This window comes from Electrona antarctica, assembly GCF_951216825.1.
Source record: "Electrona antarctica genome assembly, chromosome: 12".
Taxonomy (NCBI): Eukaryota; Metazoa; Chordata; class Actinopteri; order Myctophiformes; family Myctophidae; genus Electrona; species Electrona antarctica.
In genome coordinates this window covers 14,242,467-14,270,457 of record NC_136793.1, presented here as the reverse complement: position 1 = coordinate 14,270,457, position 27,991 = coordinate 14,242,467, and the positions used below count along the sequence as shown (strand labels likewise).

The window sequence follows — 27,991 nt, the reverse complement described above, 5'->3', positions numbered from 1 at the left end:
TCTTATTTTGTTTATGCCTTTTACCTTTGCACTACTATTCCCAGTGAAATGCAAAGTATGTTATGCACAAACGTTTCGACTTCAACAATGCATGTTCGAGGAAGATAAGACATCAGGGCGAAACCTGGGGTGTGATCGATGATTCTCCTTGATTTGTTGCCTTAACGACCGTCTGTGTTGTCCGTCCGACAACATTGATTGCGCGTTAATGATCAGTCAAGAGAAATTGTTCCAGAGGAGACGTGATTGGGACTCGTAACATCAGGCCAGATACTATCACAGTGACATCACAGGAGCGTCATGAGGTCCAGTCCACCTCGAGGTTGGATCTTCACAGTGGAGACAGACACTCAGGGAGACGTCGATGTACACAGTGGGAGAGACAGAGACACCAAGGCACACTGTGGAGTTACAGGACAGGACAGTTACATTACAGGACAGGACAGGGTGCTAGTGGACTAACACACACTCCAGCTTTGTATGCATTTGAAAACTACGAGTCTTCCTCTGTTGGGACACACTGTAGAATTGAATCATGGCTTATGCCGCTATCCTGACCTCTCTGCTGTTTTGCCTGGTGAGTTATGATGAAATTTGCATGATTCTGTTGTGTTGGGTTTACTCTAAAATAAAAATACATATAGTATTAATACATAACCCTAACCCTGTGTCTGGAAGGTAAAATACCTCCATCAGCTGACTCGTGTTGATAGCAGGTATACAAAGCAAACAAAAAGGTACACCAATAGTGGGGAGATGCTGACCACGGGAGACAAACTTGAAAATAGAAAGGAGAGGTCGCACAGCTCGTAGTCACGATGCAAAAAATACTTTTTATTGGGTTACCAACGTTTTGGCAAACAAATTGCCTTCTTCAGGGTATGACGATAACAGGTATACAACCTGTCACTGGTCAGGGTTTCCGAGTAGTAGTCTTTTGTCAATGAACGTTTCCAGGATGGTAAAAAAATAAACAAACGTAGATTTGACATTGTAACAAAACCAATAAAATAAATACTTTATATAACAATACTTTGTATATCATTGCAGAGTCAGGCAGAAACCTCTTATCTCCCTATTCAAACTTTTTCGGTTTTCTTCATCAATTACACACACCCTACTTGATCATACTAACTAACAGCGTCACGCAAAAGTATCGAAAGTGGCAGATCCACAAGCTCAAAGCGGGGTACAAAGCCATGCGTTTTGAGCTTGTAGATCTGCTACTTTTGCTACTTTTGAATTTGAATCCTGAACAGTTTTGGACATAATGAGGTTTCCACCCGACAGAGACGATATAATAAATAACTCAACAAGGTGGTGTATATCTTGTGTGGTGAAGTCATCAATGATGGAGTTGGTTTATAATAAAGTACGTCATTTAAGAATTCATTTATACAGACTGTGGTAGAATGGACAGAATCTGCTGGCTCAGCAGAGTGGTAGCTTATAGTCGGATGGTTCCCGGTGCTTTTTTTAAATGTTTTACTTTATTTGTTTATTTGGACAGGACAATGCATATTAATGGAAGTCACATGGACGTAAATACACCGCACATAGCACAGTTGCTAATTTTCATCCGCAGTCCTCACAAGAAACACAAAACGGAAAAACAGACAGTCAAACAGTGGAATACATTTACATAACATTACATAGGGAACACAGCATAAAAAAGAAATACACCTAAAATAATCATGAATGGTTGCAGCTTTGGTTTTCAAGTAACCATTTTTTCAGATTGTATTTAAAAGAGGGAAATGTAGCACAGTCCCTCATACGCAGAGGAAGGCCATTCCATGCTACACAACCCTGTACTGAGAGGACATTTTGGCCGAAAATGTCCTTGCTATCCCGGGCTTCCCCTGTGTTACAGTCGAACAAGTGTCCTTGAGCAAGACAACCCTAAGTGCTCCTGATGAGCAGGTTGGCAGGTTGTTGGTGTCTTTGGTGCTCGCATGGTTTCCTCTGCCATCGGTGTGTGACTGTAATGTGCTTTCCTTTGGGTAAAGGCGCTATTTACAATTTTATAAAATGCACCAGCATTAGCCTAAAAGGTAGATCGCGATCTACCAGTAGATCACAAAGGCTGTGCAGGTAGATCACATGACATGCCCCTAAAGAGTATTTAATTTAAATATATTGAAGGAAAAAAACGATTAAAAAAAATAAAACATTTCTCCCCCTCTATTTCCCATTCCAAGTGCATTTGTCTTATACTGTACAGAATGTAACACAAACTCTACTATTCCGAAGCCCCCTCAGTTACATATTTAAACTATTTTCAGCAATGGTATAATACTTGATTTGGTGGGTAGATCTTGCCGAGCTGGTCATTTTGAAAGTAGCTCTCAAGTCAAAAAGTGTGGGCACCCCTGGCCTACTGTATTTCTGTACTTTTGGTATCCATATAATAAGCTGGGATGGAAAGTCAAAAGCTGTGTCTGTGGAGGAGATGTACAGTATATACTGCATCATCATGCTGGGATGTGATGGGATGTACTGTATACTGATGGGAAACAGTGGATGAGAAAAGATGGTGAAACCGATGAGTGAAAGATGGAGTAAAGATGTTATGCACACATTCAGTCTATTGAGTGTACTGTACATTATATTCTCTACAACCGGGCGACTGTGGCTCAAGAGGTAGAGCAGGTCGTCCAATGATCCATGGGTCGGCGGTTCGAATCCCGGCTCCTCCTGTCTACATGTCGAAGTGTCCTTGGGCAAGACACTGAACCCCAAATTGCTCCCGATGTGCTGGTTGGTACCTTGCAAGGCTTCCGCCGCCATCGGTGTATGAATGTGTGTGTGAATGGGTGAATGTAATGCACAATCCATGTAAAGCGCCTTGGATAAAGGCGCTATATAATTGCACCATTTACTATATAAATGCACCATTTTACAACCAATTAGGTAGGGTACATGTAGGCTATATACTACAGATGACTGGATAATTGCTTTAACATGTCATTATTGATATAGATTTCATATTTACTCATGTGTGTATTAATAGAATAAGAGAAAGAAATAGAGTCCGCAACACTGGTATAAGGAATAACTCAGCTCCACTGGTTTATTAATTCAACGTTTCGATCACTGGGATCATCTTCAGGAATCATTCCTCTGGTACTGCCATTTGTTCAGCACCTGGGTGGAGTGGATGTGCATGCTCTATTACCTTTATATTAATAGAATAGCCTATACATTATGTTAACCATGAAGTCAGAGTAAGTACACATGGCTATAGGGTCACCCTTTAAGACCGCACGTCTATTTATTTATTTTATGTTTATTTACGGTATTCTATTTTGAATTATTCATACCTCTCTACTCTTATCCGTACCTGTTGCTATACCACACCTGCTTTCCCCAACAGTGATCAATAAGCATCTAGTATGTATGTATGTATGTGTGTGTGTGTGTGTGTGTGTGTGTGTGTGTGTGTGTGTGTGTGTGTGTGTGTGTGTGTGTGTGTGTGTGTGTGTGTGTGTGTGTGTGTGTGTGTGTGTGTGTGTGTGTGTGTGTGTGGCTTTCAAACTTAGCAGGTGTATTTCCTGATTTTCACTGTCACGCCTTAGTTACTAAATTCTTACTACCTACTAAAAAGAAAAGTTCAAACAGGGACAGAACATTATAAACATCTTATGGCACAGAATTGAACAGCAGGTGTAATCAAGCCTTAAGCATACAGTGATTATATTCTCCTCTTTATTGCCTCTGGAACTAAATTGAGAGCAGGTTGACCTCACAGGACACAGTGGTGGAAGAAGTACTCAGATTAGCAACATTATGTTTATTGTTGCTTTGGGTTGTTAAACGTTTTCCAATATTATATGTTTGCAGAAAGGAAGAGTATTTGTCCACTCGGATAAGAGTTGTGAATACTACACTTGAATACTACCCTTTTTTTATTTATTTTTAGATAGCAAAAACGATGATTGCTATCTATCGATCTATCTATTTATCCATTTTGTCTGATTCTTGTACTGTCTCGTCCTCAGGTGGTGTTTAAAGTACAAGCTGAAGAGGGCATGTGTGCTTTTTATGACGAATGTGGGAAGAATCCCACACTAGAGCCGGGCGGGAGCCTCATTCCTCCCATTGTCCCCTGTTTGGACTACAGCCCGGCCCGGGCCGTCACAGGACAACACTACCAGAAACTCATAGAGGTCAGTGGATGCATTCCTAGAGAGACGGAACAAAAGAAACACGACGAGAAGGAGATGATAATACATCTCTGCTCTTTTATGTTATTTTACTCTCCTATAGAGCGTCGCAGTCCCGCCCCCTACCAGGGCCCAGGAAATGATTCTCTGTTCATTTTCCTCATAGACTTTTCAGAAAGTATTTATTTAAAGAAGGTTACGCCGCGGACAAAGCCAACTCTTGTCGTGACAAATCATGACAATAAACACAATGTTTTGGGCCAAACAAAGAATTAGAAAGTAGAAAACAACGGCAGGTTACAACACTTTTTTTGTTGTTTTTCTTCTTGGCCTGGCGTCGTCATGAAAGGGGGCGGGACTGCGACGCTCTATTGCAATGTTCAATTTGACTATTAACAGATTTGTAAATACAGCATTCTGTAAAACTGAAATTCTCATTCACTAACAATCTCACTAACAATCTCTTATTTTTTCCCCTTTTTGCTTTTTACCCCCTTTTTCTCCCCAGTGTAGTTGTTATGCCAATTAATTCCTCCCCTCACACACATTTCTGCGTTATTACTGCTGCTGACTCACCTACCAGTGACGTAGAACCTATCCTCCTGTCTAGCACTCCCTGCTGACCCCAGGTGCCGCCCCCCAGCTCGTATACATGCAGTGATATTATCACCCTCGAACCCGGGCCAATTGTGTTTGTGTAGAGACTGAACTCACAATCTCCACGGTGGTGGGCAGGCATTGTACCACTGCGCCACCCAAACGCACTCTTTGAAATTATGTTAATTTCCAAAGGAACATATCTCTGCGATAAAACCAAGAAATTAAGAAAAACATAGTTATAAAACAATGCAATACTGCCTCATCAAAGTTGGTGTTGTAGGCCTGGGCCGTGGCTCAGCGGTCCAGGCACCTTGGCTGGTAATCCAGTCTGGCAGTGTGCCGCGGGTTCAACTCCCTATCCCGACGGCCTTCACTGCATGTCATCCCCCCCATCTCTCTCCCATTTCCTGTCAGCCTACTGTCTGTCCCTCCATAAAAATAAAAAAAAAGGCGAAAGCCACAAAAAAAGAAAAAGAAAAAAAAGTTGGTGTTGTAACTTTATATAATATTGTAATATTGTCAATTACTTGCATGAGAGGGGGAGAGGTGTAGTGGTGGAGTTAGCTGCTTTAGCAGACAGTTTGAGGGTCCAATGGAGTTAAGATGTTTTGTCCGGGCCCGGGTGGTTAGCTCAACCGTCTGGGCACCTGGGCTGCCAAACCAGCCGGATGGCGTGCCGCGGGTTCGACTCCCGACTCCCGACGGCTCTTGCCGCGTGTCACTTCCCATCTCTCTCCCCCTTTCCTGTCTAATTACTGTACCCTATCAATAAAATAAAATATCTTAAAAAAAAGGTTTTGTCCGAAGCGCTTCTACACAAACATTTAATTCCATTGACAATGAATGGCCAGTTTTGAGTGTTTGTGCAATCACAAACATTGTGCAAACACAAACATTGAAGACAAAAGTGAGACCGCAAATTGTCATTGGCCGTAATGAGATGATGTGTATAAGAGTGTCCCTCACTTCACACGGTGTGATTTTTTAAAAACCTTTTTCACCTTCCTGAACACCAATATAGACGTAAAGGGTGTTCAATACAATATAGCACTGATTTATTTAAAAAATTTCCTCCCAACCACGACAATATCATATTCCCTGAACTCCACCTCAAAACGTTTTCAGATGGGGAGTCCTTGGCTAAATACATCAGTTTCATTTGATATGAAAAGGTTTGAGAACCCCTGGTGCATGTATGTAACAGCTGTTGTCCTCCCTCACAGACGTGTCCTATGCTGGACCGGGGAGAGAACAACACGTATGCCTGCTGCAACACGAAACAGATCAATTCTCTGCAGATCAGTCTGGGTCTGTCCAGGACGCTGCTGAACCGCTGCCCGTCGTGCGCAGACAACTTCGCCCACCTGCACTGCATCACCACCTGCAGCCCCCACCAGACCCAGGTGGTGCACGTGACAAAGACGGCCAACGTCACCCTGGGCTTCCCGCCGGTGGTGAAGGTGGCGGTGGTGGGCTACCAGGCCTTCCTCACCAACACGTTCGCGGACGGCGCCTTTAATTCCTGCAAGAACGTGCGGATCCCCGCCACCGGCGGCTTCGCCGTCTCCACCATGTGCGGCCGCTACGGCCACAAGCTGTGCACCGCACAGCGCTGGTACGACTTCCAGGGGGACTCCAGCAACGGCCTGGCCCCGATGGACATCGACTTCCGACTGCTGTCGGAGGACGTCGTCGAGGGCTTGCCCGAGGGCATAGTGCCGTACAACGGACGTCCTCTGAGGTGCAACGAGACCACACCGACCGGAGGGCAGATGTGCTCTTGTCAGGATTGCCAGGAGTCCTGTCCCCCCATGCCCGCTCCTCCGCTGCCCCACGGGCCCTTCAGGCTCATGGGGACCGACGGATTCCTGGTCCTGTCCATCATCTTGCTGTGTCTGCTGCTGGTCACCTTCCTGATCTACCTGTCCGTGTCCTGCTGGCTCAGCTGGCATGACGAGCAGGACCAGGAGGAGGGCAAAGGAAAGGACCAGAACGGGAACGACGTGACCCACCCACTCGTCGACCCCTCTGAGGTCACCTGCACCGACAGGAACAGCCTGGCCGCCCAGGAGTTCATGGCCTCTCTGTTCAGACCCTGGGGAACACTCATGGCCTCCCACCCTTTCAAGGTTTGTAACCTTTTCTTTCGCCACTGGCTTTCATACAGTAGCCATAGGAGGCCTTTCTATGTTTCACCTCACCAGTTTCAATTGAGACGGGCCTCCACCCTCAGGGGGGCCTCCGAGCTCCGACTGACCGCCAGGCGTTAGTCAACCCCCCGCCACCCTTGGCCCTCTCTCTCTCTCTCTCTCGCTCATTCGCTGCCTTGCTCTCTCCCACAATGTTAAGTTACACCTATTTGCTGTTAATAACCTGGGTAAAATGTGCAGCATTGGGAGGTAAAGGGGAGACACTTTATTGTGAAGGGACAACAGGATGAGGAGAAATGTTGAATTTGCTAAAACATATTTTTTGGAAAAAACTAAAAACAAACATGATATGCCCAGTCACCATGCTGCATCTGTGATGTTCCTTTTTACTGACACCAAGTTTAAAATAAGAATTGAGTGCACAGAATATCAATACGAAGCAACTAAAAAACATGTTGTAGTAGTGGATGAGAGAGAGGATTTTTGTCCAACCACGAAACGGCAACCAATGAGTACGAAGAGGGGCACAACCACGGGCGGGACTTGACAAAGGGTGAATTGTCGAGTGTAATGGCTGCACGCGATATTGCACAGACTGTCAAAACTATTTGTATCAATACTCCTGTATCAACAGAATAATTATGTCATAAATGGGTTGGGGGCCTCATATTTGAGACCGCTGAGATCCGGTCTAGAGGCCACCTACTGACATTCCAGATTGCAGAGTCGCAGTTCCAGCACGTAAACAGAAACTTTGATGACCTGATGATTGTCTGAAAAGTGAAATGATCCTATATCTACTTGGTTTTAACCTTGTTAGAATTGACAAAGAATTCATTAGGAATAGAGTAGGCTATACACAGAATGAGTTATTCGTACGGAACTGCTAAGTGCTACAACTAATTATAGTAAGATAATCCTTGGATGATAGATTTTGTATAGGCAAAGGGCCCTATATTTTCGCCAGTGCCTTACTGCTTATCCCTAACTTTGCCTTTTTTATTATTTTAAAAGACATTTTAAAATTGCTCAACTAGCTGATCTACATCGACATGTTATGAGCTTATAGATCGGCTATTTGAACTATTCAAAAATGTTTTTTACAAAATAGTAAAAAAAAAAGCAAATTAGTTTAGGGATAAACTTATCCGAAAATATCCGCCCCTTAAAGGTATATTCAGTGATTTGACTTAATCTAAATATCACTTATTTTTTCTTTTTTTCCTGGATAATCCTCCCTACTATAGAGTGTGCTGACCATATAAGGAGTTCCTCCCTGTCCCCAGTGAGCCCCTGGGGTCAAAAAACCCTAGTTTCAGTTTTGGTGGCGGGTGGCAAAGCCTTCATCCAATCAGGATGAGAGGGGCCTTCCTCCAATCATGATCGAGTGGGGGCGGGTGGGTGCACATGCTGTTGGCCTGTTGCACTTCCCCCCACTGTAGAGCGTGCATGTGCACATTTTGTTACCGGGGCAGACTGGGTGGTTTTCCAAATCACTCAAATCACTGAATGCTCCTTTAATGGCGAAAATAGGGCCTTAGTACAGTATGTATTTTACGTATGTGGTCATTCACACATTATTCGTTTCAAATCTTTTTGATCCATCTCTCATCCAAGGTGCTGCTCACCGCGGCCGTAGTTGTAGCTGCCTTCGCCACTGGCCTCATGCACATCGAGCTCACCACCGACCCGGTGCAGCTGTGGTCCGCTCCCAACAGCCGTGCGCGCATGGAGAAAGACTTCCACGACAAGTACTTTGACCCGTTCTTCAGGACCAACCAGGTCATCCTGACGGCGCCCGGCAGAGAGGGTCACATATACGACTCGCTGCTGTTCGGACAGCAGAACTTCAGCGGCATCATCAGCAAAGACCTCATTCTGGAACTCCTGGAGTTGCAGACGCGGATACAGGTAACCATAGATAACCAGTGTTGGGCAATATTACTTAGGCGAGTAATATGTTACTTATTACTTATTACTCCTTAGAAATTACTTAATTACCCCCCCCCCCCCTCCACCCACAAAAAAGGGATGTACATTTATACAATCTGTTTAGTCAGCTTCTTTTAGAACTGAATCCAATTGTTTTGAATAATAACGTTAAGAAGAGTCAACCAATCAGCCAAAAATACTATAAAAAAGTAAATAGGTAAAATATTACTGTTTTGGCAGAGTAATACCTTACACTACTTGTTACTGGGAGAAGTAATAATATTTCAGAATTATATTACTAGTAACTATAGTTACTGCCCAACGCCTGGAGACACACAGGTATACAGGTATAGGGACCTAGGAGATGTCACGTTAAGGTCATAAGTCAGTGGTTCTCAAAGTGGGGTCCGCGGACTGCCGGGGGGTCCTTGAAGGGCTTCCAGGGGGTACCTATCCAGCCAAATGATAGATAGTTAGGAAACGAATGGGTCTATAACTATTTTAATATTTAATTATATGCTATGTTTAAAAATGTATTTTCTTTTTTTTTTTTTGCGTTTTTCATGATTCACCAGGAGCCTGGCATGGCTTGGTTCCAGGCTTGAAATAATTGATATAAATATCTTTGGACCTCTTTGGAAAATGAGTTTTGTTTTGTTTTTGTATGTCTCTATGGAGTTAACTTTACTCTAATAGACCCCTGGGCATGGTTATAATTACTCAAATATTTATTCCTGAAAGCTGAAAGCCTTTGAGTCAAAAAAGGCCCAACAGTAATGATTGCTATCTGCATAGAGCTATTTAACACTTATTTTACACCAAATAATAACTTACATCAACTTTAGTTGTGGTAGTACGGATGGAATTATATTTGTACAGTTGGTAGGCCACAGCATTAAGGAATGTATTTAATTCTGTACTTAAACTAAACATGATATGTTGTTATTCATAGAACATTAGTATGATCCTACATGTGTTTCTAGAAAATTTCGTTCTGGTCGGAGGATCTGAACCGGACGGCCAGTCTGAAGGATGTGTGTTTCGCTCCTCTGAACCCGTCCAACCCGTCTCTAACGGACTGCGCCACCAACAGCCTGCCTCAGTACTTCCAGAACAGCGCGTCCGAGATCAACCGCAAGGTCAACATGACGGAGCTGGGGGTCACCAAGGAGGTGGACTGGAGGGATCACTTCATCTACTGTGTTAAGTAAGACAGACATCTTCATGTCAAGCAGTGTTCATTTCGTCGACTAAAACTATATATGACGGAAAGATGTCCGTCGTCTACCTTTTTTCACTGATGAAAACTAAATAAAACAAAATATATTGACAATTCCGTCCACAAATATAAACTAGACTAGAGGGACTATAGTGGAGAAGAGATCCAGTAGAAATAAAAGCTAAGTCATTTTTGTTTGGTTGCGCTCGCGTGTTGCAGGTGCTCTGAAAATAGCTGATCTACAAGCTCACAACACGACACGGGCTGATCGTCTATTTTCAGCAGGCTGTGTTAATATCAGAATTGCCCCCCCCCCACCTGCGCATATAAACATATATGTGTATTGATTTTTCTTTACAACATAGTATTTTCAAAGCAATTATTCACATATATTTTTCCCCTCACACCCACATGGCGGCAGCACAAACACTAAACAAAATCTTCAAAGAAACATCAGGATATGTCCATAAATACAAAGCAAAAAAACAAAACACATTACATACAGTTAAACAAACAAATGCACAATGTCCCCATCACAGTTCCTTACCCCCACCCTACAGCTGAGCTGACTACTCCAATTAACCACTATACATCCAAAGCCTCTTCAGTGGTTCTGACAACACTACAAGCAGACCTTGCGGAGAGCGAACAAGGCAGTGACTGTCGAGTGTAACATCTCCAGACTCCAGGCTTTATTTCATGCTGTGGCGATAGTCAAAAGCTTCCAAAAAAGCAAGAATGATCTAATATTCTTTTTTTTTGCCTTTATCTTGTTTCCCTCCACTGCTCCAGTTCTCCACTGTCTTTCAAAGACATCACTGACTTGGGCATGAGCTGCATGGCTGATTACGGGGGTCCCGTGTTCCCCTTCCTTGCAGTGGGGGGCTACAGCAGTGAGTGTCTTCCAGTAATACAGATCACCGAATGCACCTGTTTACACAATGATTGATTGATTGATTGATTGATTGATTGATTGATTGATTGATTGATTGATTGAATACTTTATTAGTCAGAAGCACGGGTACAGCAAGACATTAAAGCTAAAATTGAGGTCATACCGTAGTATGACTAATAATTCATAATTCATCAACATACAATAGTATACAAAATGAACACAATAATACATCAACCAAATGTATATGGCACATCAAAACACAATACATGGCATATCAGCTTGCATTTTCATTTATTGTTTGTCTTATTATGAGCTTTTTACAAGGCAAATACCAGGTCACCAAAAGAATTGCAACAGTGAGAGCAGTGATAACGTGGACCTCATTAAGTGTCAAAGTGTGTACATTCAAGATGGAGCATTATTAATTTGTGTCAACTCCCCGCCAGATGACGAGTTCACCAACGCTGAAGCCCTCATCATGACCTTCTCCCTCAACAACTACGCACGCGACAATGCCAAGTTCAAAGTGGCTCTGCAGTGGGAGACGGAGTTCCTGAAGATTGTCCAGGAGTACCAGAACAACCCTAACACCAACTTCACCTTCGCCTACATGGCAGAGGTAACGATTATACTGTATGAACACCTGGCACTGAATGCAGGGGTCATCACCATGGTGGCTTATTGCCCAAACGAGTAGACTACACATTTCAAAGTAGTACACGCAAAACTAAAAGGTTCAGGCATATAAGGGGTAAGGCAAGATAGAGCCCATAAGGACCATTACAGGTCTGTACAACTCTGAGTGTGTACAAATGAACCCGGATCCATTTGTATCCATTTGTATACACATCCATTTACTGAAAATAAAACGTTTGAGAACCACTGCACCAGTGGAAATCGTTATTCGAGGGATGACTTCCGCACACCCGGTTCAATGTTATAGCAGGTGCGTATAGGTCCTGGCAGTATAGCAAACGTTATGCTATACTGTACAGAAGTCTGACTCAGACTTCTGTACATATTGGCCCAACAATATCATGATACTAAGGAAACAGCCAGCAATAAATGCATGTCCTTTTCACATAGCTTTATTTACCTCACCCAGACATAGCAATAGATAAAATAGCCTTGCCTTGCCTTAGACAAACGGATGGTTTTATCGATTAACGGGAGAAAGAGTGACTCCCTCAACTCAAAGAGCATGTTGATGATTTGACAGTGAAGCAACAGTCGCTGCAGAAACTGACAGCACTGTTGATAAGGACCTAATGCCGCTGTCACATTTCTATACGTGTGATAGCTTAGGAAACTATATGACTGCCCTATCTGTCTTGAGAAATGTCCTATCACACTAAGTACATTTTCTTTTAAAACAATGTTATGCATTCTATGTAGACAGCACTAGAATAGCATTTTATGTAGATAGCACTTGAAAGTATATATGCATAGTTTCATTATATAGATATTCCACTGTTATGTTCTTAGCTTACGCATGTTTCATGATAACTACTTTTTATGTATGCAATGTATTGCCATGCTTTTTGTTCTTGCTTAATGTAAGTCGCTCTGGATTAAGAGCGTACTCATGCATGCACCGTTTGTCACCCTCGAGCTGCCTTTCATACAGAACCCAGAGTCGGGCCTTCATTTTCAGGCCTGTGGTTCGAAAAGTGGGGTCCGGGAACCCCCAGGGGTCCTTGAGGGAGTTCCAGGGGGTCCCCGGCTAAATGATAGTTTGGAACCAAATGGACCCTTATGGGTCTGTAACTCTGAGAGTGTATACATTTGGTTCCATTTGTACACTCTCAGAGTTAAATTAACATTGATTTTACAATATAAATTGGGGGTCCCAGATATATAAATGCCATTAAATGGGGGTTCGTAGCCTAATGCATGTCATACTGGGGGTCCTTGACATGAAAAAGATTGGGAACCACTGCTGTATGAACCGGCAGCTCAAGGGTGACACCAGGAGTACCAGGACACTAGACGATTCATCGCACAAAAAAAAAACTACTAAAATATACTAAAATACTCGCATTAGAATAAAGACAACTAGCTTTCTATACCATTCTAGCTGAATGTTACTGTGGGAGGCGTGGGGAAATGGAGAACAGGGGGCAACTACAGTATGAAACAATTCAAGGTCAACATGTATGTTGGGACAGGATTATAGGCTGATTCAGAGTACCAGTGTTTTAGTCTGGATTTCTCCTTTACATCATCATTTACATCATAATGTACTTCTGTATGTTTTGCTTCCTATGAATTTATTGCAGTCAAAAATACAATATTTGGCTTTGAACTGTAGAGGAGTAAAAGTTTAAAGTTTCCAAAAACAAGTAATAAAACGATATGACTGCCCTTTCAGTCTGTTGCATACCGTATTGTCCTTTCCCGATCTAACATGTTCTCTTTGTTTTTGCTATCCTGTGCTGTCCTTTTCTGTCTGTCCACAGAGGTCTCTGGAGGATGAGATCAACAGGACGACAGCAGAGGACATTCCCATCTTCATGATCAGCTATGCTGTCATCTTTGTTTACATTGCCGTGGCGCTGGGAGAGTACACATCATTCAAACGCATACTGGTAAGAGTAAGACCCTATATTCTCTCCAAACCCACAACTATTCCACAATCTGAATGCTACAGTACATAGAGTCTGTAACTACGCCACCTGTAAGCCGTGAATGGAGACGGTAAGTAGTAAAGACCACACCTTCAAACAATGAATCAGTTCGGGGTTGTATTAAAATTATAAAATTGGCTAATGGGCAGGCCGGCAGGGAGGGATGAACTGATGTACCGACAACATAAGTACATATTGATTACGTTAGATCGCACTCGTGTGCAACATGAATGCCTCTCGATTGCTATAGGTGATTGATAAAACCAGAAATGAATGTGTGATGTGTTATCTCGGATTCTTTTCCCAGATTCCTTTTTTAATCAAAACATAGCTTTATCCAGCTAACATAACTAAAGCATCACTGTTCGCTGTTACAAAATGTATGTTTCGGGTCATTTCACATAGCTGTTTTTCACTGCCGGTTCACTGCCGTATTCAAAACAAAGGCTTAGAATGAAAAGATTTTGGCAAGGGCAAAAACATATATTAATATCTGGCAGGGAATGTGTTGTTAAGCGATTCTCACAACATTGCTGTTGTGAGACTACAGTCTGTCTTGGCTCTCGGGTAGAGTAGTCTCTAGTAAGACCCTAATGCAACGTGTTTCTGATGTTATCACCTCTAGATATTACGTAGTACATGTGAAGATAACACTCTGCCCGGAAAGTGAAATGGCTACAGATAGCACAATGTCACGTGTATGATAACGGAAATCTAGTCAGCGCAGCGCACACAGTATACCGTCCCGTTTTCCAGTCCTTGCTATTCATACGAAAATACATTCATAAGACAATAATTTGTAGAATTATATTAGTATCAATGATACTAATTAAGGCTCTGTTCCGAACCAAATAGTAGTATTAAGGAACCTCCTCAAGGAACCATGAGGGTCACTTTGAGACCCACTGGTCAGGTGTAGCAGAGTGTTCCCAGTGAGCCAACAGCACAATATCAGCACCCTGACTCAGTTTGACCAGAATGGAACAGAGCCTTCATTGTTAGGCCTATTATTTGTAACACAACAACACAAGGATGTAAGGAAGAGGCCCAATTTCATTCCAATATGGCTGCTGTGAGCCTATTTCACCCGCTGTTTCCTCTCCTGTCCTACAGGTGGACTCTAAGTTCCTAGTGGGCCTCGGGGGCATCCTGGTGGTTGGCTGCTCCGTGCTGGCCTCTATGGGCTTCTATGCCTGGGTGGGAATCCCCTCCTCTCTGATCATCCTACAGGTCGTTCCCTTCCTGGTGCTGGCTGTGGGAGCTGACAACATCTTCATCTTTGTGCTGGAGTACCAGGTGTGTGTGTGTGTGTGTGTGTGTGTGTGTGTGTGTGTGTGTGTGTGTGTGTGTGTGTGTGTGTGTGTGTGTGTGTGTGTGTGTGTGTGTGTGTGTGTGTGTGTGTGTGTGTGTGTGTGTGTGTGTGTGTGTGTGTGTGTGTGTGTGTGTGTGTGTGTGTGTGTGTGTGTGTGTGTGTGTGCACACGTGACCCTGTGAATAAACAGGAATAAACAGGAATAAACATATTTGAACTGATAAGCACAGAATGCAAATGTATCAGTTGAGGCATTAGATTCAGTTCCGACTCGGTTCACAGATAAATATTGTGGAAATGTGAGCTTGTAGATTGATGTTCATGTTCACAGTGTTTGCCTTTTTCCTTTTTTACAATGACAATATAATGACAATTTGGCCAATGTTTGGTCAGTTTTTATAGTATAGTTTGTTATTACTTTTGGTAGAACCAGTGGTATAGAAAGTAGGCCTAAACATTTATATGATGTGTCCTCATGATGTTTCTTATAGAACCAGATGAGGTCTAAACATGCATAGTGATGTGTCCTCTCATGTTGTTTCTTATAGAACCAGATGAGGTATAAACATGCATAGTGATGTGTCCTCTCATGTTGTTTCTTATAGAACCAGATGAGGTATAAACATGCGTAGTGATGTGTCCTCTCATGTTGTTTCTTATAGAACCAGATGAGGTATAAACATGCGTAGTGATGTGTCCTCTCATGTTGTTTCTTATAGAACCAGATGAGGTATAAACATGCGTAGTGATGTGTCCTCTCATGTTGTTTCTTATAGAACCAGATGAGGTCTAAACATTCATAGTGATGTGTCCTCTCATGTTGTTTCTTATAGAACCAGATGAGGTATAAACATGCATAGTGATGTGTCCTCTCATGTTGTTTCTTATAGAACCAGATGAGGTCTAAACATGCATAGTGATGTGTCCTCTCATGTTGTTTCTTATAGAACCAGATGAGGTATAAACATGCATAGTGATGTGTCCTCTCATGTTGTTTCTTATAGAACCAGATGAGGTATAAACATGCGTAGTGATGTGTCCTCTCATGTTGTTTCTTATAGAACCAGATGAGGTATAAACATGCGTAGTGATGTGTCCTCTCATGTTGTTTCTTATAGAACCAGATGAGGTATAAACATGCGTAGTGATGTGTCCTCTCATGTTGTTTCTTATAGAACCAGATGAGGTCTAAACATTCATAGTGATGTGTCCTCTCATGTTGTTTCTTATAGAACCAGATGAGGTCTAAACATGCATAGTGATGTGTCCTCTCATGTTGTTTCTTATAGAACCAGATGAGGTATAAACATGCATAGTGATGTGTCCTCTCATGTTGTTTCTTATAGAACCAGATGAGGTATAAACATGCATAGTGATGTGTCCTCTCATGTTGTTTCTTATAGAACCAGATGAGGTATAAACATGCATAGTGATGTGTCCTCTCATGTTGTTTCTTATAGAACCAGATGAGGTATAAACATTCATAGTGATGTGTCCTCTCATGTTGTTTCTTATAGAACCAGATGAGGTATAAACATGCATAGTGATGTGTCCTCTCATGTTGTTTCTTATAGAACCAGATGAGGTATAAACATGCATAGTGATGTGTCCTCTCATGTTGTTTCTTATAGAACCAGATGAGGTATAAACATGCATAGTGATGTGTCCTCTCATGTTGTTTCTTATAGAACCAGATGAGGTATAAACATGCATAGTGATGTGTCCTCTCATGTTATTTCTTATAGAACCAGATGAGGTATAAACATGCGTAGTGATGTGTCCTCTCATGTTGTTTCTTATAGAACCAGATGAGGTATAAACATGCATAGTGATGTGTCCTCTCATGTTGTTTCTTATAGAACCAGATGAGGTATAAACATTCGTAGTGATGTGTCCTCTCATGTTGTTTCTTACAGAGGGACATGAGGCGTCCGGGGGAGACGAGAGAGGAGCAGATTGGTCGTATCCTTGGCAACGTAGCTCCCAGCATGCTCCTGTGCAGTCTCTCTGAATCTATCTGTTTCTTCCTGGGTGAGAACTTATCTGTCCTTTATGTGATTAACAGTATCTAGACTATATAGTGAAGTGAATACAACCAATGGTGCATTTAGTTCAATCATAAATCATGCTCTCTGCTCTAACACTAGCAACATAGTGTACCTGACTTGAATTTGTACACCGATCTACAAGCTCACTGCTCACAACGTGTTGTGTTGTTATTTCTGTATACATTTATCACTTGCTGCGCTTGCTTTAAATGAACTCTCTTGAGACATGACAGAGTAGATTGGGTTCCAGAACAAACAAACAGAATATAAAACTAAACATGGTTTCAATGTGGGTTTGTGGCCTCATGAATAATGTAACTGTGGATCCGTGAAATTGAAAAGGTTGAGAATCACTTCTCTATGCCTTATGGCATCATTCCATTTTTCTAAGTCTCAGTTTAAGGAGTTTTACTTCTATTTTCTATACGGTGAGCGAGTCTTTTCCTGTCAAAGTTTCCATCATTCCAATCCATGCAGGATACATTCTAATGCCTTCTTTACACTGTTTTATCTAACGGTTTTCCACATGTGTCTCTCCATGCAGGAGGTTTGTCCACGATGCCTGCGGTCAAGTCTTTTGCGCTGTACGCGGCCCTGGCCGTCCTCATGGACTTCGCCCTGCAGATGACCGCCTTCGTGGCCCTGCTGTCGTTGGACGCCCGGCGGCAGGACAGCAACCACTGTGAGCTGCTGTGCTGCGTGTCGGTGTCCACCAAGCGCTCCAACAAACCCAACCAGGGCTTCCTGCTGCCCCTCATGAAGAAGTACTACGCCCCGGTCCTGCTACACCCCGTCTCCAGGATCATCGTGGTAAAGCTACTACTACACCTAGACCTCTGTTTTACTCTACACCTTCCACAAAACCTCTGTTTTAGTCTAGTCTATACCTTCCTCAACACCAACAGTAGGGGTTAGCAGTGATGGGGATTATAGTAGGATATCATTGCTGTCGGGCAGAAACCTCTTATCGCTAAATCCTACATTTTTATGTTTTTCATAAATGAATGTCCTACTTGATCATACCAACGCATCACGCAACATTTTCAAAAGTAGCAGATCTACAAGCTCAAAACGTTTTGAGCTCGTACAGCTGCTACTTTTGCTATTTTTTTATTTGAATCCTGAAAAGTAATAGTTTTAAACATAATTATTATAATAATACTAATTATGAGGTTTCCACCTGACAGAGACGACATGGGGGAACTGTCAATCCATTTCTCATCCATTTTACATTCATTCAAAATATTGTAATTTATTCACGAGCTCTGACTGCATATACTGCATGTGTTGTGTTCTTCTTGCAGATGGTGGTGTTCATCTTCATGTTCTGTGGTTCTGTGTTCCTCATGTTCCATGTGACAGTGGGTCTGGATCAGGAGCTGGCTATGCCTCAAGTAAGTCTGACTCCACTGGACTGCCTATAAAGCCATATATCCCATATGGGCCAATGAATTCCTCCTGTGTTGTCAGTCACTGCTGTTGTATCCTACTGGCTCACCTGCCAGTGAGGAGCCCCCCCATGGGTGGACTTAGGCCCCATTTACACTGGCAGCCAAATCCAGCCTGAATCAGATCTGAGCCGCATCCAGATTGGAATCTGATGTGGCACAGATCTGATTCAGGCTAGATTTGTCTGCCAGTGTAAATGGGGCCTTAGTGCCTTCGTCCTACTCCGTCTGTCCAACACCCCCACGCTGATAGGCTCTAGCTGCGTCCAGCCTGTAGGAGTACATGAAGTGACAAATAAAACCCTCCCCGCCCAAGCAACTAACAAAACGTTCTAAAATAATTAGCATATAGGGTGCAAATTATATTATTCACTGTTTCCTGTATTTATGAACTTGATTAATTATTAGCATTTTGGTAAACCTTTATTTTACAGTCCATCATGTACTACTTGGAAATAGATATTACTCCAATATACAGTATATGTAGTTATTCAGTACTTACTAAGAGACACCATGGTATGCACACATGAATACATTTGTAAACTGCAAAGCAGTTGGCGGATACAAATTAACGGTCCATGGAAACCTACTGTGGAACTAGATGACAAAAATACAGTTAATACAGGAAATGATTAGGTACCAGGAACGGACATGGTACTTCCTCGTACGTTTTCTTTGGAAATTATGTTTACTAATGACTTAATATCCATTTCTTCTGGGTGCTGCTTTATGGCAACCCCACACCTGACAATAATTAGCCTACTTAACCATTACACTTTTCACAATCAGTCAGTTTGCCCTCTTCACACACAGGCAGATACAGAGATCTCCATGTGGGACACAGACAGACAGTTAAAACGGGTGCTATGACAAGTTGACAACGGGTATTATTAGGTTCCCAAGTTGCATCATTCTCAAGTAGGCCGGTGGCCGACGGGCACGTACAGGTCTAGTTAAGATAAATTCTGGATTACATATTTAACACTATTTTGTTCCTTCCTCTGCAGGGCTCCTACATGCTGGATTTCTTTGCATACCTGTACAAGTACTTTGAGGTGGGAGTCCCCACCTACTTTGTGACAACACAAGGCTTCAACTTCACTACAGTGGGGGGAATGAACGCAGTGTGCTCCAGTGTGGGCTGTGACCAGTTCTCCCTCACTCAGAAGATCCAGTACGCCACCGACTTCCCTGAGCTGTGAGTGACTCTGTTCTCTGCATCAGCATGTGAAAAACATTGTTCTCTTCATCAGCACATAAAGGGCTCTGTAAGAGTGTACAGTAATACGTGACATGGTGGCCACAGCAAAATGCATTTCTGTCCCAATGGTTCCCAACCGAGGTGTGCCGAGGTACACTGGTGCCTCCTTGGGTGAAAGACTGAAAGTTCACATGGGGGGTTTGTGACAACCACACATTATTAAAGCAGAAATGCCAAGGGCCACTTACGGCGGTTCCAAGGCTACTCCCATTTGGGGAAGATGGAAAGAAAAAGGTAGGAAAAGAAAATGCTTACGCGTTTTGGCCAAGTGCCCTCCCTGACAAAGGCCACTTGCCAAGAGCACCTTGGCTACACAAACAAAAACATGTGACAGAGAACGCCAGTCCCCTAGGTTTTTAAACCACACATTATTTTACACTTTAATTAATACATGTATTCATTTGTTTTTACCACACTTTCTTGTTAAGTGCAAAAATACCAGAACTGCAAGCTCCCGTCATATGACGTGCTGTGAGCTTATTTATTTGACAGGGACAATGGTCATTATTCAACACGTCTGCTTTCACATCCATGTAAATGGGCCAGAGCTAGTCCCTGAGCAGGCTCTTAAAATTTACATTTACAGTGTGATAAGATTGATACTATGACTTACTGTAATAGAGGCAATTTTACATGGTCACAGTCAGGTATGCCCTAAAATGTATTACCGTACTTGGACACAGACAGCACATTTACACACCACTGTTGTGGCCAGTGAATAGCTGCAGCCAGGGACGTGCACACATAGACATCAAAGGGGGCTTGAGCCCCTGCCCTTTTTACCCGTCTGTAAAACAACTGCCCTTTCCAGACCACGAATGCAGCATTTGCTGTGGTGAAAGAAATGCAAATGCCCCTCCTTTCCATGCCATGTTAGTTAGTTAGTTTCATTTATTTGTCCACGTATGGAAATGTGTCTTCGGTCTCAACAGTAAAAGACAAATTTCCATACATGGACAAATAAATAAAACTAACTAACTAACATGGCATGGAAAGGAGGGGCATTTGCCCCTTCCATATTGGAAGGCAGCATTCAGGATAATTGCTTTTTTCCCAAAGTCTCCTGAACTTTAACACAGTGTTTTGCGTTGATCAAATTTGTTTATCAAATTTGTCTCAACGCGTTGCGAGCTTGTAGATCTGCTATTTTCGCAATTTTTTTCCAAAAGTGCCCTCTAGCCCCTGTCCCTCTAACACTCTCTGCCCGTCCCTGTCTGCAGCCAGTGAGTTGTCCTTAAGCAGCAGTGCAGTGCTGTGTGAACCTGAGTCATATCTGGCCTCCATATCGTTGCCTTTCCCCTTGACACCAAGCCTTGAACCTGCTGATAATCTATAAGCTCACACATGCCTGCCAATCCCAGCGGTTAATGATCACCTGGGTTATATGAGCAGCACTCAGCACTCTCATTCAAATCAGAGGCTACGCCAACTGCTCTCTAGTGTTATACTGTAGGACCTTTGGATACAATGTTTTTTTCTTTTTTCTTTTTCTCTAAGGACCCCCAGTGTGATATGCATTAGGCTACGTACCCCCATTTGAGACCATTTGTTTACTTTTGGGAGCCCAGTGTACACTGTCAATTCTTCAGTGAGAGTGTACAAATGGAACACATTTGACCCGTAAGGTCCATTTGGTAAGGTTTCGAGATGGGGAGACCCCTGTTACTGAACAAACACTCTACAGCAGAATATGGAGCTTAAACCTAATAACAAAACTTTTTTTTTTTAACCAAAGAATATAACTTACATTACATTAATCTCCTGGGGTCATAACTTATTTTTCCACTATTTGTAATCATGATCTCTAGCATCTGTCAAGGACAGCCATCGACGGCATGTGCATTTGCACATGCCTTCATTGTGCAGAAGATAAGAGGGATCAGGGAACACTGGCTCATTATTACAGAGGTGTAACGCATAGCGTGGTCAGTGCTATCAGCTGCTGAAAGGCAAAGGGCAGAGAGGGATAACCCTGACGATACATCATGGCAATTTGAGGTAGCCTACTCAAAAAGACAAAACTAGAAAATCAGATATGGTGGGGGGGGGAAACCCGGTGGAAATGTGGGTATTGTTTAAGGGGGGCTAATATATTAAAATCTAACTCATGTTGATTAGGTAATGGTGATGTAAAACAAACGGTGACAAAACAAACATTAAATTCTCTTTATTGTTTAATGTTTGTGTTAGGGACAAGATGACGTAAATTTTCCCTTCATTGTCGTTTTTAAAACAAACATTGAACTCAAGACAAACATTAAACCTCCTTCATTGTCAATGGCGTTTTTAAAACAAACATTGAACTAAAGACAAACATTAAACCTGTATATAGGAGGGGCTAGCGCCCCTCAAAGATATTCCTAAAAATAAATAAATAATGGAGCTGGGAACTTCTCCTTTGTGGGAACTTCTCCTTTGGTCGATCCATTCCTGGGACTGAATGGTCCAGTGAAAAAAACAGGGATGTGGCCAGGGAAACACACCTATCTTCTATGATGTCACTTCCTGAAGGTGCCCAAGGAGTGGACCCGCCACCCACCTCAGACATTAGCATTATGAAAATCACATAAATATAATTATTATTGTTGTTAAAATAAGTGTTAAATATGTATATATATTCCCATCTTCAGTAACATGGGTCCAGGGTCCCCTCCGTCTCTCCAGCTCTTTAGAAAGCAGAAAATACATATTCAGGTCCGGTTATGAATTTCATCCAATCAGAAGAGATAACTCATGCAGGATACTGGATGGACACGTGACATTAGATATGTTGACCTAACCCCAGAACACTGTAAAACGTAAGCTAATAAATGAGTACTCTCTCATGATTGGATGGAATTGGCGACCCACCGACCCGACAGAAAATATATTTTGTGTTTATTAAAGAGCTGGAGAGACTCTATGATTACTATCATCAGAATACAGAACTTTAACTTTAAAAAACAATCCCCCAAAACACATCACTTACATAAATGACATGTGTTGTGATATCAGTTGTGATTGTATTTCTCTCTGTAGGTCCTATTTGGCTATTCCTGCTAACTCCTGGGTGGATGACTTCATCGACTGGCTCAACCCTGGATCCAAATGCTGTCGTTTGTACTCATGGCCCAGCCCTAATCAAGGAAACTTCTGCCCCGCAAACGAATGTGAGCTCCAAATTATAAAACTGTGAAGATCCAAGTAGTTAGTTTCACATCTGTTTCTTTGTCCCATGGAACCCTATACTGGGTTGACCGTATTCTGTGCACTACACTAAATATCTCACAAAATGTCACAGCATGACGCAATGTGAACTTGTAGATTGGCAATTTCTGGCAAAGCCATGGTTTCTGAACTGTCTACAGCCCTCCTCTGAGACACAGAGGCCCCTTTTCACCAAAATAACTCCTAGAACTGGTTCCATTCTAGATTCTTGGAACCCAATAAGTACCACAGACGAGAAACAGTCCAAGTCCAAATTTAATTCTGACCCCTCCACGAAAAGGCCTCGTTGTCCTGAACCCTTATCTATCATTTATACATTATGGATCAATAGTGTGGACTTAGACTGTTTTTCGTCTGTGGCATTCTTTCACGGAACTGGCTGCCATTTTTTTTGGTTCCAGTTCCGAACCAACTTTTATGGTTCAGAACCAATTCATTTTCAGTGGAAACACTTTGAACTGGTTCAATATTAGGCGGTTCAACCCCGGTGTAAAAAGGGCCAGAGTGAGTAGACAGACATGGTGCCATAAAATGAGCATTAGTACCAGTAGGACCTAAAGTAGTCCTTTAAGCATGCAGTAGACTTCTTCACATGATAACATACACGATGTATTCTGAGTCATATTAACAACAACTCTCTACTGTCTTCTCCAGCTGGTCTTATTTGTAGAGAGAAGTGTATAGAAGGAACCGCCACTGGCGTCCTCAGGCCGACTGTGGAGGAGTTCAACCGCTTCCTGCCTGACTTCCTGGGGAACCGGCCTGACCTGCAGTGCTCCAAAGGGTCAGTGATGCTTACAAAATCATACATTTGTGTCCTGAGCCAAAAGTAACGAATCTATAAGTTCACAACGTCTTGCATCAACAGCGCTTTGTGAGCTTGTAGATTAGCTGTTGGGCCACTGGTTCTCAAAGTGGGGTCAGAGAGGGTCTTTGAGGTGGTTCCCCCGCAACGTGATATACAGTGTGCTGCATTGAGAGCTTCAATGTAGAGCTAAGAAAAACAAGAAATTGGTATGGGGTCCTTCCCCGAGACAAAATCTTTTCAAATGGGAGTCTGCAGTCAAATGTTTGAGAATCATGAGCGTAGGTTTGAAACAGCTCTTGACAACAAGCTTTAGAAAGGAAAGGGAAGCAACATGGAGAGAGTGTCCGCCGCTGCTCGCACTGTTAGTCACTAACACTGTGTTTCAATGAAACCTTCAAACAGCACATCATATCTTCAGGCCTTGTGACTATATCAAAAAGATGGCATAGAGCTTTTGTTTGTGAAACACATCCTCATGTATAATCACACCTCCTGCTGTGTTTTCCAACAGCGGTCTGGGTGCCTACGACAAGGCTGTGGTGAAAGATGACAGTGGAGAAATCATAGGTGAGGCGTCATCTCATATCCTGATACAGACAATGACTACATTGTGTGTGTGTGTGTGTGTGTGTGTGTGTGTGTGTGTGTGTGTGTGTGTGTGTGTGTGTGTGTGTGTGTGTGTGTGTGTGTGTGTGTGTGTGTGTGTGTGTGTGTGTGTGTGTGTGTGTGTGTGTGTGTGTGTGTGAGAATGTAGGTGAGGCGTCATCTCATATCCTGATACAGACAATGACTACATTGTGTTGTGCGTGCGTGCGTGCGTGCGTGCGTGCGTGCGTGCGTGCGTGCGTGCATTTTACATGGCGTGTTACAGGTGTGTTGTTGTTGGATTCACGGCATTGCATTGTGGGACATTCAGAGCAGTGTAATGAATAAAGCTGTAATATTTACAGAATGCATTATGCATTTCACATACTGTTAAGTAGCTCGAATATGCAAAAAAGTGTCACAGACACTGAACTGAACTAGGAACTGAACTGAACTTGAAACATTAACCGCTGCCTCTCTCTCTGTCCAGCCTCCAGGTTCATGGCATACCACTCGCCACTGACAACCTCTCAAGAGTTCACTGCAGCGCTGCAGAAGGCCAGAGAACTGGCCTTGAACATCACCATGGGCATGAGGGCAATACCAGGCACCGACCCAGACTTTGAGGTCTTCCCCTACACGTATGTCAGGCTCACTTTGCTGTATAGCAGGGGTTCTCAACCCGTGGGTCGCGACCCCTCGGGGGGTCGCCAAAATATTTTAGGGGGTCCCCAAATTATTTAAAAAAAAAAAGATTTAAAAAATTTTTTCACGATTTTTCAAAAATAGCAGACCTACAAGCTCGTAGCGCGCCACTCGGTGGCGCGCTATGAGCTTGTAGATCTGCTATTTTTCAATAGCTGAATTATAACATAATGCTTAAAACACCAAAAGGGGTTCCCGCCCAAAATGGTTTAAGGTTATTGTAGCAGTCAATTTATATTGGGGGTCGGGAGGGGGCGGGGCGGGGGTCCCGAGACATTGCCAAAGCATTTCCGGGGGTCCCCGGCCAAAAACGTTGAGAACCCCTGCTGTATAGCACGGTGTAAAAAAAATACAGTTTTTGAATATACAGAAAAATGGCAGGGGACAATAAAATATATACTTTGTTTGGACGCTACTGTATGGGAGAAGACACATTTTGAATGACTTTTTCCTAGGATATATTTATATTTACGGAAATTATATTTCCAACCCAAATATCCAATTGTTTAATTTAGGTATATTTCTACTGTGTCTTTTCCATCATGTACGAATGGGCATTCTCTGTTCATTTCTACCAAAGTTTCTCAATCATACATACCAAAGGGTTCATAAAGGGGTCAAACTTGCGGAGCTTCTCTGGGATGTCACCCATGATGCGTGTGCTGTTCTCCTGTGCAGGGTGACCTATGTGTTCTACGAGCAGTACCTGACCATCGTGCAGGAGGGCCTTTTCAACATCTCGCTGTGTCTGGTGCCCACGTTTGTGGTGTGCTGCCTCCTGCTGGGCATGGACCTGCGCTCCGGGCTGCTCAACCTCCTCACCATCATCATGATCACGGTGGACACCGTTGGCGTCATGACGCTCTGGGGCATCGACTACAACGCTGTGGCTCTCATTAACCTGGTCACGGTAAGAGAACACAGTACCTTGTCATTATGTTGCCACTTTCAAGATTTTTCAGAATTGTTGAAAAATAGCAGATTGTAGATTGTAGATCTGCAATTTTTTGAATGACCAACGCCAAAATCTATAATGACACAGATGCTTTCCCAGTTCTAATGGGTTAAGATTTCCAAGATTATTATTATTATAGCAGATCTAAAAGCTTACAATGCAACGCATTGTAACACGTTGGCAGCTTGTGGGCTATTTACGAATAACCAAAGTATACAGTCAAACAATTACGGTTAAACTTGTTATTTATTTAACCTTTGTTCAATGGTGCTTCGTGCAAGAAGCAAATGAAAGTAAGTTCTCCTGTCTCTGTTTCATCTCCAGTGTGTGGGCATCTCTGTTGAGTTCGTGTCTCACATGACCAGAGCCTTCGCCCTCAGCATCCAACCCACACAGGTGGAGCGGGCAAAGGAGGCCACAGCCAACATGGGCAGTGCGGTACGTCTGTCCACTCTACACTGCCACACTCTTAGTGCTCGTCTGGTATTTAGAAGATCACACCCGTTTGGTTTCATTCTGAAGATCATGTTTTGTATTTTTAAGATATTTTGGGGGCTTTTCTGCTTACCCGGAACACGCTGTCAGGCATCAAAGCGAGTGGTACACGCCTTAACCACTTGACCCTAAACAAAGCACTCATTTCACTAGTATATTTACAATAGTAATCATAAGATCACTGGTTTGACCACCGTTTTTTCTAGTATACTTGTCCCTGATCAAGATTACCACCCGAGTAGCCATCGACTGGGTGAAGCTGAAACATAATTTCCCCCCAGGGAATTAATCTACCTGTTTTAAGGTTTACCTGCTGAACACATTATGTACATATACTGTATGCTGAGGCAAGTATCCACAATAAGTACTGAATGTATTGTGTGTTTGTGTCTCACAGGTGTTTGCAGGTGTTGCCATGACCAACCTGCCTGGTATCGTAGTTCTGGCGTTTGCCAAAGCTCAGCTCATCCAGATCTTCTTCTTCCGGTTAAACCTGGTTATCACACTGCTGGGGATGGCTCATGGACTCATCTTCCTACCTGTACTGCTCAGCTACTTTGGTGAGAGGGAGAGAGCAACATGCACATTGCTGATGCATATATTTCACATTTATGTTTCATAATATACCAAAGAACATTTATACATTTTTGCTGAATGGAGAGACAGAGAGGAGAGTAATTGTTGTAACAGAAAGATGAGAAATATTATCTTGCGTTTGCAGGTCCTAGTGTAAACAAGGCAGTGTTGCTGCAGATGCAGCAGGCTGCAGCCAGCAAGGAGATAAAACTCAGCCCCCACGCTAAGGAGATGTACGAAAACCTGAGCTACGAAGACAACGAGAAAAAGACCCCCATAGACGTCAACACAGCTGAGGGTCAGTCGGAGAGAGAGGAGAGAGTCGACCATTTCTGAGCTCCATCATCAGCAAACAAAGTACTATTCTGTTTTCAAAACAAAACAACAAAACCAACTGGCGCTCAAGTGAGTCTTTGGACAAAATATAACATGTGGTGCTCTTGGGACAATGGAAGGAAGATATGAAATATTTATCCAAACAAGAGAACACGCCTAACGGGAAGGAATGTATTTAAGCCTTACATCAGGGCCTAATAGATAGAAACATATATATACCTCTGTAACGAAAGGATGACGAAGGAACAAAAGATGGACAATGAAAGGAGGGAGATGGCAAACCCAGGTCACATTTCAGAGATATGACCTGTTGTGGGTAGGGAATGGGAGAGCTCTGGAATTCAGTTTCAGCTTCACTCAGTTGGTTATGACGAGCCCCCGGGTCACGTGGAGGGTCTTGCTCAGGGACACATGGACAGAAACCGGGTCCAGGAGTTGAACCGGTGACCCTCTGATTAGTATAGAAGACCTCTCTGGTCCACTCAGCCACGGCCTCCCCAAAGGATGCGACCGGGGGTCAAAGGTCATATCCACTGTGGATATGATAGCTTGTGTTCCACGGTCAACAATGGAATGGACCTAAATTCAACAGTGCAATATTTCTGACAAAGGACTACAGGACTGAGACTCTAGACCAAGACTCTTTCATGTCACGGACCTCCACAT

General features: G+C 43.0%; 1 protein-coding gene across 1 annotated transcript; it reads left to right on the top strand.

Annotated features, from left to right (window-relative positions):
- Positions 1 to 535: 535 nt before the first annotated feature.
- Positions 536 to 27,597, top strand: npc1l1 (NPC1-like 1; the record flags this gene model as incomplete). Its single annotated transcript, XM_079516841.1, has 21 exons — positions 536 to 577; positions 4,002 to 4,169; positions 5,990 to 6,895; positions 8,534 to 8,827; positions 9,832 to 10,055; positions 10,860 to 10,960; positions 11,409 to 11,581; positions 13,422 to 13,550; positions 14,703 to 14,885; positions 16,818 to 16,932; positions 17,494 to 17,759; positions 18,254 to 18,343; positions 19,405 to 19,595; positions 22,677 to 22,807; positions 23,520 to 23,649; positions 24,185 to 24,240; positions 24,749 to 24,899; positions 25,642 to 25,873; positions 26,243 to 26,356; positions 26,811 to 26,973; positions 27,135 to 27,597. The coding sequence occupies 21 exons, from the start codon at positions 536 to 538 to the stop codon at positions 27,323 to 27,325; spliced, it is 4,050 nt and encodes a 1,349-aa protein (XP_079372967.1). The 3' UTR covers positions 27,326 to 27,597.
- Between the last annotated feature and the right edge of the window lie 394 nt (positions 27,598 to 27,991).